Source organism: Microtus ochrogaster, chromosome 2 (assembly GCF_000317375.1).
Source record: "Microtus ochrogaster isolate Prairie Vole_2 chromosome 2, MicOch1.0, whole genome shotgun sequence".
Taxonomy (NCBI): domain Eukaryota; kingdom Metazoa; phylum Chordata; class Mammalia; order Rodentia; family Cricetidae; genus Microtus; species Microtus ochrogaster.
In genome coordinates, this window is record NC_022010.1 from 21,709,532 (window position 1) to 21,720,491 (window position 10,960).

Genomic DNA, 10,960 nt, shown 5'->3' on the forward strand with positions numbered 1-10,960 from the left:
CACAAACATGGGCCAGCAGGACGGCTCAGCAGGCACAGGTGCTCATCTCACCTGCCTGGGGGCGGAGCTGGAGCTCCTGTAAAGGTGGAAGGAGAGAGCGGACTCCACAGAGTTGCCCTCTGACCTCCACACACGTGCAGTGGCACAGGCACCCCACAGTCTTGCACACATAGACACAATACATTTGAACAAACAGCCCACAAGACCTCCAGGCAGGAAGGACATTCTCTTGATTCTGTTTTCCTCTCCCCTTGAGCTTCAGGAGGCTGTGTAGTCTCTCACTCAGAGGCAGGGGACCGGACATGATCAGACAGATTTCCTTGATGCCACCTCTTCTCACAGGGCTCTCAGGAGGAATGTGAGCCCTGCTCAGTCGTCCCAGGGAAGGACCCCAGCCCCTTTCCTTCCTCGGTCGCAGCCACAGAGACCCAGGCTCACTCAGTCTGTCATCCGGGCACCTAATGTATTTATTACAGTCCAATTTTTTTTTTTTTCCCGCACTGCGGAGAAAGAGGGAAGGGGAAACTGAGAGAGGGTGGGAACCCGGATCAGACCCCAGACTCCTCCCCCCAACCAGAGCCCAGGGCATCTGCCCTGTTGGGCCAAGGAAGACTTCGAGATCCCTGAGGGCCCCAGCAGGGGGAGGGCTGGGTGCCACGGAAGAGGGCTAGAGGGGGGACCACTGCTTCCCCATCATGCCCCAGGTGGACGGCTTTGGCTGGAACCTACCACTCCTGTTCTGAAAGCCTTGACCAACCCTGACCTATCAAAGCCTGGTAGCGAGGCCTCCCTTGGGCAGGCTCCGAAGTGCGCTGCATGCTGGCCTCTGCTTGTGACCATGAGCAATCATTTGGCCCGTGACCCAGACAGCAGTCGGTATACGTCTCCCAGTAGCCCTTGACCTGCCTCGTCATCTGACTGCATTGTTTGGGCCCACACTAAAAAAGGAAAAATATCCCTCGGCTTTCTACCCGTGTTCGTTTTTATCTTCTGACCTGAATCCCCAGTCTTTCTCTCTCTCACATTTGAGATAGGGTCTCCTGTACCCCAGACTGAATTCACACTCACTATGTAGCCTAAAATGACCTTGAACCCCTGGTCCTCCTGCCTCTACCTCCAGAGTGCTGGGATTACAGGCATGCACCAGCATGCTTGGTTTTATGCTTTGGGGTGGAACCCAGGACTTCATGCATGCTAGGCAAGCACTCTACCAACTGAGCTATGTCCCCACCCCAGTACCCCCATCTTTGACTTCAGGGTTAGATACAGATGTGGTATATGCCACCTCTTGTGCTGACGAAGGCCTAGATGGTGTGGCCTTGGCCTCCGGCTTGCTGCTATGAGGGCAAGGGAGAGAGATGGGGCCAAGTGTGAGCATCTCATCCTGCCTGGCGATACACCAAAAGTTAGGTGGGTCTTGCTTCCCCCTGAGATCTGGCTCGCTTCGCTGTCTGCAGATCAACTCCGCGGGAGATAGAGAGGAGGGGAAGGTCCTGGGTTTGGCACCTTCCAAGCTGTGCAGGGGTCCACTGAGCAGAGGTGAGGTGAGAGCCAACAGGGGACTCTTGTGCCATACCCAGGCAATGGGCCCCAAGGCTGGTAAGCTGGCCTCAAGCAGAAGAGGGGTGTGGTGATCTAATCCGTGTTCAAAAAGGCTCTTTGTTCCCTGGTCATGGTGGGTGGGCAGGGCGTGGGGATGGGCACACTTTAGGGACAAGACAATTCGATTCCTCCTTGTGGGTGGGACACCCACCAGGGAAGAAGCTCTTCCCTAGTCCCAACTGCCCACGTGCTGCCCCACCCCCACCCCGGGACCTCTGTAGCAAGATGGGGGTACAGACCCCTCCTTCCCAGGTCTCAGGGCCCCAGCCTCTCCTGGTTGTGCCAGGGCCTTCTAACCCCAGATGGGTCCGTCTGGACTTAGAAGCCCCCGCTCTCAGAGCTGCTCCTGCTGTGGTAGCTGGGACTTCTGCTCCTGGAGCGGCTGCATGAGCGGCTGCGGGTCCCATGACTGCGGCTACTGTAGCTCCCGTGGCTGTGGCCCTGACTCGGGCTCCGGCTGTGGCTCCGGCTTGAGTAGTCGCTGCTCAAGCAGCTGGAGGAAGAGGAGGGGCTGGGTCGGTAGTAGGGGATGGGACGCTTTCGGGCACTGCAAGAGAGAAAAGCAGATCCTAGTCTACCTGGGGCTCTGCCCATCCGGGGCTCTCAAGCGGCCTCAGTCCCCATCACAGCAGTGGCGAGGGTTTCCTGCCTATGTTCCCTCTGAGCCTTGGCCTCAGGGACAACTCCAGTTCCAAACTTCTGTGTCCTTTGCCAAATTCATACCGATTGTTTTTTGTTTTGTTTTTGTTGTTGTTTTTATTTTGTCTGCCCACAGGGCAAAAAGTCCAAGTTCTTTATTGACCTGAGTGTTAGGAAATATTTTCTGAAATAAATATGATATTTTATGAATAAATGAAAGTTTATTAATTGTTGGTGTTGTTGTTGTTGGTGGTGGTGTGTGTTTCTTTTTCTCCTGTTTGTCGATGCTGGGGGTAGAAAGAAGCCAGAACCTCACAAATACTAGTACCCCTGAGTTCACCCTGAACTTCATGAGTGAAAAAAATATTTAATTATGTGTTTGTATGTGGAGTTTGTGCCCATGTGCAGGGGCCGTGGAGACCAGAGATTGCCGGATCCCCTGGAGCTGAGGCACACAGACACTCCCACGTGTAACCTGAGACTTGAATTTAGGTCCTTTGAAAGAGCAGCAAATGCTCTTAACCACTAAGTCAACTCTCTAACCCAAAACTTCATTTTATTTTTATTTTCTGAGGAAAGATTTTTTTGGGGAGGCGGGGTTTGAGACAGGGTTTCTCTGTAGCTTTTGGAGCCTGTCCTGGAACTAGCTCTTGTTCAGGCTGGCCTCAAATTCATAGAGATCCACCTGCCTCTGCCTCCTGAGTGCTGGGATTAAAGGCGTGTGCCACCGCCTACCTGGCTGAGGAAGGATTTTTTTATAGCTCAGGCTGGCCTTACTATGTAGCCAAGGCTGGCCTTCAACTTCTGATTCTCCTGTCTCTACCTCCTGAGTGCTATAATCACAGACATGGGCCACCATATCTGACTTTCTCTCTCTTCCTCCTCTTCCATTTTTCTTTATTTTCTTGCTTTCTTTTCCTCAGCATCAATATGTAGCCCAGATTAGCCTGTAATTTTCAATCTTCCCGCCTCAACTTCTGAGTTCTGGGATCAGATGTATGTATGTGCCCTTATGTCCATCAGGAATAAAACTTTTATTTTTGAAACAGAGTTTCACGTACCTAACCTCGAACCTCCTGTGTAGCAGAGTGTGACGTTGAACTTCTGGTCTTTCCGCCTTTAACCTCCTAAGTGTTGGGACTGAGAATCTGTCTCACCTGTCCCTGCATGCTGAGGACTGAACACTGGACTCTGCAAACCCTCCAGTAACTGAGCCGTATCTATAGACCTTTGAATGAAGCTTTTAAATAGGGACAACTCACATAAAAAATGGCTTCTCTGCTTGCAAGTATTATGGCTAAATCCTGTTTTTTCTGCTCCCCCCCCTCAATCCCTGTTCCAAACAGAAGATTTAGGGTTTTTTTTTGTTTTTGTTTTTTTCTTTTCCGGGACAAGGTTTCTCTGTTTGTAGCTCTGGCTGTCCTGGAATCATTCTGTACACCAGTCTTTGCCTCCTAAGTGCTGGGATGAAAAGTGTGCACCACCACCTCCAGAGTGAAGATTTAGATTTTTAAGGTCACTCAAAGAGAACAAGGAGGAGACCCTTGGCCACTGCTGTCTTTGTTTGGTCTTCACCCTTTCTCCCCACTTCACCCCAACCAGCTACCTCCCACCCCACCCCCACTGGCCCGGAGTTAGTTTGAAGGCAGGAGGCTATGACCCAGAGAAAAGAAAAGAAAGTGGTTAAGGGGGTTATAAGGCCCCATCTCAAGGGTTAAATCTGAGGAAGGAAAATAGGTGTGCATTAGTGGGAGGAGGAGGCAGCTGGGAGAGGGGCTGAGGTGCGAGCCAGGTGGAAGATGGGAGGTTCTGGCCATCCTAGGGCCCGCAGTGTACAGTGGGAGCATGTGACCTGTCTAGGAGCTTTCCGTCTGAGTAAAGGAGGAGCCCATGCTGCTTTATTGGAGCCCAGATTATAAAGGACGAAGGGGAACTATTTGGAGAATCAAGAGTCAGAGCTAAAAGATTCTTACAGATTTCAGCTAATTATGCACCTCTGGTCACTGAGGTGTGTCAGTCTCCCCCAGGCCCCTCAGCAAGACAGGACAATGCGGGGCTCAGGGTACTGGGGCAAAATCCTGGACTGCAGTGTGATTTTTAATTTGTTGGTACTAGGGATTGAATCTAGGGCCTCATATATGGTAGACAGGAGCTCTCCCACTGAGCCACACCCCAGCCCTTCACTGGGGGATTCTAGGCAGGGGCTCTCCCACTGAGCCACACCCCAGCCCCTCACTGGGGGATTCTAGGCAGGGGCTCTCCCACTGAGCCACACCCCAGCCCCTCACTGGGGGATTCTAGGCAGGGGCTCTCCCACTGAGCCACACCCCAGCCCCTCACTGGGGGATTCTAGGCAGGGGCTCTCCCACTGAGCCACACCCCAGCCCCTCACTGGGGGATTCTAGGCAGGGGCTCTCCTACCCAGCCATGGCCTTCACTGTAAACACGTTATCAGTCCTTTTGCTCTGAGGCAAGGTCTTGCTAGGTTTCTCATTCTGGGCTTGAATTTTCCACCCTGTCTGCTTCAGCCTACCTAGTAGCTGGGATGAGAGGCCTGAGCCACCAGTCCCAGCTTTAGGGTGATTTCACCTACAGACTCAGAACCCCCTAGTCTCCCATCAAATCAGCCACACCCCTCATTCTGCACTGGGGTTCCTCAGACAGCTGCTCCAGATACTAGGATGCTCTGCCCCCTCCACCAATTTCCCCAGGTGCTGGGAGGTTAGTGAGAAAAGGAGCCGCAGACGACAGCTGGCCACCACCAGACTAGCTCACATGGGCATCACTTGGGCTGCCTGTGGAGCCCGGTCCACACGGCCCCCAGGCTGGCCACAGGCCACGCAGCAGGAGGTTCCTTGAGATGAAGGAAAAAGTACATATCACTGAGGATGTGACAGACACGGGGAGGGGGGTTGAGGGGAAGGAAGGGCTCCAGATGAATGGAATCTCCCAGAGCTGAACTCCATGCCCGCCGTCTGGCCACCCCGACCCAAGTACAGACTGGCTCGGGTCCATGCACCTGCATCTTTCCTTCCCAAGGTGTCTGATGCCCTGGCACCCGCGTCCCTCCCCAACTCTTCGATGACCCCTGAATCTCTTCACTCAGTCCCTCTCTCTTTTAGTTCCTCCCCTCTTGGCAAACCCTCCTTTTTCCATCGGATCAGAATCAGTCCATTCTAGAAGGCCCCCCGAGGTCTGTGAATCTCGACTCCCTGACATCCCTGCACCAACTAGAGTCAGCAGCTCTATTCCCACCTCACCCTCAGGCCCCTTTGTACCTGGTGATGCGCCTTGGCTCCATGAAACTGGGCGAGTCACGGCGTCGCTTTCGGATGGGCGAGTAGCTGCGGGAGCGACGTCGGGTGCGGGCGGCCTCAGCCTCGGCATGCCTCGCACGGCCTTCGCTGTCTTTGTCCCTGTGGGGCCCACTCGTGGGTGAGGGATCCCCGCCATCTGGACCCCTAAGCCCGGGTTCTCCGCCATCCGCCCCCTAGGGACACTTACCGGCCAAGAGGTTTCTTGGGAGACGGGGAGAGGCTGGGGCTGCGGGTCCTTTTGTCTGGGGAGCGTGAGCGGGATTTGGACGGCGAGCGGCTGGAGCTCCAGGACCCCGGATGGGGGCCGGGGCTGCGCGATGAGCTGTTCCCCTCTGGGCCACCCCGCCGGCTGTGCGCGCCTGGAGATGGCGAGGTGCTTGTGGGCCGCGCGCGAGGGGGTCGCTCCTTTGCCCTAGAGGAGGTAGCGTGGGCCATGGCTCAGGGTTGTGGGCCTGTGGGGCGGGGCTCAGTGGCTGGCTGAGGGGCAGGGAGAGACGAAGGTTGTCTGTGGGGTGGCAGTAGGGATCCGTGAGGCCAGCACAGAGGAAATGAGGTGTCAAAGAGACAAATTAGGGAGTCCATGTGGGGTGACTAACAAGGGAGGTTCCCTTGGAGGTGATGGGGAATGCATGTGGGATTTCGAGAGGGAAACCCCATGTGGAGTGATCAGTGAGGGGTTGTATGTGGGGTGACCCCGAAGGCTGTATGTAGGGTGACCAACGAGGGGTTCCGTTTGGGGGTGACCAGTGAAAGGGTACTCCTGTGTGGTGCAGGCAGGAGGCGGGCTCACCGTTTCCCGTGTCCGCTGTGACCTCGCTCTGAGCCCGGCTCGGGCCCTGGACCCGGGGCTCCGCCGCCCGACTCGCTGCTGGAGTGAGCCCCGCTAAGCGAGCGGGACGAGCCCCGGGGCGGCGCTGGCTTTGCACGCCGGCGCCCTCTGCGGCGGGGCGCGTTGGCCGAGGATCGCGATCGCCGCCTCCTCCTCCGCCGGCGACGGCGCCTGGCCGCCCCTCCCGCCGCGCGGCCCCCACGTCCCTGAGACGACGGCGCGGAGCGCGGGCTCTGACTGTCTTTCCCACGCGCGGGCGGCGTGGGCGCGGCGGTCACCTTGTCGCAGGCCCGGGGCGAGCTAGGCTTCTGACGGGGAGAGAGGCAGAGAAGGGCACGGAGGGGCGGAGAGGGGGCGAGAGAGGTCGGGAGGGATGCACAGGGGAACCGGAGCAAAGAAGGTAGCGGATGCAGAGGACAGACACAGGGGATGGAGTGGGGTGGGGTGGGGTAGTGAGGAAGCAGAGGGGAGCGGTGCAAGCAGGACAGAGAGGTGGAAAGAAAAAGAGGAGGAGTCGAGGGGGGACGTGAGAGGGCAGTGGGGTGGGGGGAGAAAAGGAGAGAGGGCTTTCACCGGGCCTAGGCCGCGGGCTGCAGCCCCGGAGCATCGCACACACGGTTCCCGCGCCTGCCCTGCCTCTACCTCTCCTGAGTGTTCACCTTCTGGCCTCAACATAGCAGACCATGCAAGGTTCTCGGCATGCATAACACAAGAGGGACGGAGCGGTGGGGATGGGGGCTGCGGGGGAGGGGGAGCTCCAGGATGGGGCACCAGAGGGGCTGGCATTGTCCCCTCATGGGGGACAGACAGTTTCCCTCCCAGTAGAGAGAAGAGAGAGGGACGACACTGGTAGGTCAAGCCAGGGCCAGCCCACCAGGGCCAGGCTCCCCCCACCAGGATAAAGGGCATGGAGGGGGCGGGTGTCACACGGCACACAGATGGGGGAGGAGCAAGATAACTGAACTCAAAATTTAACCGAAGAAAAGGAGTCAAAACAGAAATAAAAAAGAAAACCAAAGTAATAATAATAATAACGGAAACAAAAAAACCACAAATGTCATTATATACCCAAACCAAAATGATCTGCTGGGGAACCTGACTTTTTTTTTCTTTCTGTTAATATTTGACTTTGTTTTGCGACCCTGCCGAGAGCTCAGGGGTGTTCAGTAGCTGACCAACTGTCTTTCTGTTTCTCTCTTTTCTTTTTCTTTTTCTTTTTTTTCATTTCTTTCTTTTCTTTCTTTTTTTTTTAACGTTCTGGTTTTTTTAAGTCCCTCTTGGTTAACGTCCACTTACCAATAAAGTGGCACTTCCTCCTTTAGTAGGTGAGTTGTGTAAGAGAAGGGAAAAGTGTGGCAGCATAAGTTCATCATTAGAGTCACAAAAATGCAAGAGAGACAGAGAGAGAGAGAGAAAAACGCAACCACCCCAACTCTAGGCCCAAGAGGAGGCCGATTCACCTCTAGAGAGGACCAGCCATGTCCAGCTCCTTGGGCCTCAGCCAGTGCCCTTGGCTGACATCTGGATAGGGCTGTTAATTTTTTTTTCCAAGAGTGAGGACCAGAAAGGTAAACTGACACCATCCAAAGGTCCCTGGCTGGGAACTAGGAATCTGAGAGCCTGTCACTGCCTCAGTACCATGGGGCCCCTGGACAAATTAATTTCCCCAGTTAAGGCCTCAGTTTCCCCATCCACACAATGAGGGTTTGGCTTTTTGCTTCCCGATGTCTGTTATGGGGTAAACAGTCCAGGATTCTCTAACTGTGCCCTCCCCAGCCTCCCCACCCATCCCTGCACAGAAGGGGCCCCAACCTTGCAAGGGCAGATGGTACTATTCTGTTTGCAGATCTGTCCCTGATACTACCACAATCTTTGTCCAGCCAGATTTGCTGTCTGTAACCTCAGATTTGATTGTTTGAGACAGAGTCTCACTACGTAGCCTTGGCTAGCCTTGAGAGCCACTTGCTTTTGCCTCTGAGTGCTGGGATTAAAGGCGTGCACAACCATGTATATATGTATGAAAGGGTCTATATATATATATGCAGCCCAGGATGACCTTGGGCTCCTGATCCTACAGCTGCCGCCTCTTAAATGCTAGGGTTACAAATGCATACCATTCCTAGCTCAGTTTGTTTTGGACAAGGTCTTACAATACAGCTTTGGACTTGAGATCCTTTTACCTCAGTCTCCTGAATGCTGGGATTACAGGCAAGTGTACCACCATGTTGGGCATAATTTCAATAAAATATGATAGTAAATTTTTAATATTAAGGGCTGAGGAAGGCAGAATTGGCCTCACTAAGAGCCGGGGCCAATCAGGGTGTTCCAGGTGCCAGGAGGGGTCTGAACTGAGTTCGTTCAACTGCCTCTTTGGCTCCTTCAGGATATCTTGTTGTCACAGATAACAAACTATGGTTTCCTTTGCTTGGCTCTGGATGTTTCTGGCAGAGGGGATCAGAGACCCAGACGGCTCTCTAAAGGGCTCCATAGAGTCCAACAAAGATCTAGAGCCAGGAAATGGGCCTCGTCGCTGGAAATGTACTGCCGGTTTGTGACTGATGGCTGAGGTGATCTATGAATACCAGTCCTTGCTGGTCAGCACACTGTGGGAGTCAGTGAGGCCATGAAGACTTCTGGGAGAGCTGGTCTTTTTCCCAAAGCAGAGGCAGGCATAGGTGTCCAGAGTGGATATGATCTGGCAGTCACTTGCCCCACAGATCAGTCTTCACTTCCTGAAAACTGGAGGCTTGGTTTTATTTTAGATGAGGTCTCATGTAGTTAAGGTTGGCCTGGAATTCTGAACTCTTGATATAACTGAACTGCTGATTCTCCCGACTTTACTACCTGAGTGCTGGGGTTCCAGGTGTTCTTACGCAGTTCTGGGGTTCGAATCCAGGACTTGATGCATGCATGCAAGCCAAGTTCTCTACTGACTAAGCTATATCCCAAGTCCCATTTAAAATATTTGAGACAGGGTCTCATGTAGCCCAGCCTGGCCTCAAATTCTCTATGTAACCAATGATAACCTTGAATACCTGAACATCCCTGTCTTTGCATCCCAAGTGCTGGATGACGTGCCCAGATTATACCATGCCCGGTTTGAGGCTGGTTGTTGTAAAGACAGTTTCAACAGAAGTCTCCAGGAGAACCCTCAGCTCTCCTCCCCAGCCCTGAGTGGACAACTTCTCCCACTCCCCTGGCTGTACCAGGGTTCTCTCACTGAATTTCCTTTTAGGAGGCAAGCGAGAAAGACATCTCTAGGATCTTCGGATGTATCCTATGCCCAGGGTGGTCAGCTTGTTAAGTAAATAGAGATATCAGGTAAGGGAGCCTTAGGAACGGATGCATGGTAACGACAGCTCGGGGTCACCGCAGACCCCTCCTTTAAGGCTACTCTGGTCAGGGGAGGCAGCAAGGCTATTGGTAAAGGACCATATTGTGATCAGGACCATAGTCTGTATCTGAGCTAGAGACCTGACTCAAGGAAAGGAACAGGATCATGGAGGAAGGTCAGGTCTATGATGTTCCTTCTATAGACATGCAGAGCCCCCCTCCCATGTCTTTTTCCCCCCATCAGTACTAGAGATCGAACCTAGAGCCTCACGCGTGCTAGGCAAGTCGCTCTATCACTGAGCTACAGTCCCAGATCCTAAGTTGTCACTTTTCTTTTAACAGGATTCCGCATCGCTAAGTTAGGACTCAATATAGAGTAAAATTTGACCTTGAACTTTCAATTTTTTTAACCTAAAAAAAAAAGAATCTTTTTTAAAGATAGACTCAGTTCAGCCAGAAGGTGGCAGCCTACCCCCCAGTCAAGTCACTGTTGCATCAGTAGACACAAGTTGCCTGACATTGAACTTCTCTTCTTTCTGTTTCCACCTCCAGGAGGGTTTAAGAGATGTCTGGCTTAAACCCAATGTTTCATGCACGCTAGGCAAACACTGGTGACTGAATTATATCCCCAGTCCCATGCAGAACCTCCGTGGCTTCCCACTGTATCACACTGAAAGTTGGGTAGAGTATTAGGAGCAGAAAGGTTCTGGACTGGATAGATGAATACCCCAGTATGTTTCTGTACCCAACCATTGAAGTCCAAGCCAAGACTGTGGCTTCCTACCTGGTAATGTCTTGAGGTCTCAGTTCCCCATCACTCTCCTCTGACTCCTTTAGCCTACTGACCTCACCCTCTTACAAGAACCCTTTGAAGGGATTCAAGTTGATTATGAAAATTTATGCTAAGTCTCATACTAGGTGGGCTCTGATTCCCTGCTGATAAAACGGGATGACCAGAATCTTTGTTGGGTTGGCTTATAAAAGGATCAGAACAGGGGAAGAAGGTCTGAGGTCAGATGGGAAGGGTCCAGTTCCCTGCAGCCCAGGATAGCAAAGATGGGAAGACGGTGCTGTCAGGGAGTCCTTGGGGGAGGTCAGCCCATTCATCTCTCCAGAAACTGCCAAAAAAAGGTACCAGGATCCTGCCAGAGGCTGTGTTTGGTTAGGCCTCATTCTTCCTAGAGGTCGAGTGAAAGCCAGGGGATATTGAGGTTCTTTCTTTCTTTTTTTTTTTTTTTTT

General features: G+C 53.2%; 1 protein-coding gene across 1 annotated transcript in view; it reads right to left on the bottom strand.

Moving 5' to 3' along the window:
• Positions 1-1,081: 1,081 nt before the first annotated feature.
• Positions 1,082-10,960, bottom strand: part of Srrm3 (serine/arginine repetitive matrix 3) — a 70,897-nt gene continuing 61,018 nt past the window's right edge. Inside the window, exons 12-15 of the mRNA XM_005344606.2 lie at positions 6,349-6,695; positions 5,746-5,970; positions 5,520-5,657; positions 1,082-2,149 (exon numbers count right to left, since the gene is read on the bottom strand). Of these exons, the coding sequence (XP_005344663.1) occupies positions 1,921-2,149; positions 5,520-5,657; positions 5,746-5,970; positions 6,349-6,695 (939 nt within the window). The 3' untranslated portion in view covers positions 1,082-1,920. The remainder of the gene's footprint in view (positions 2,150-5,519; positions 5,658-5,745; positions 5,971-6,348; positions 6,696-10,960) is intronic.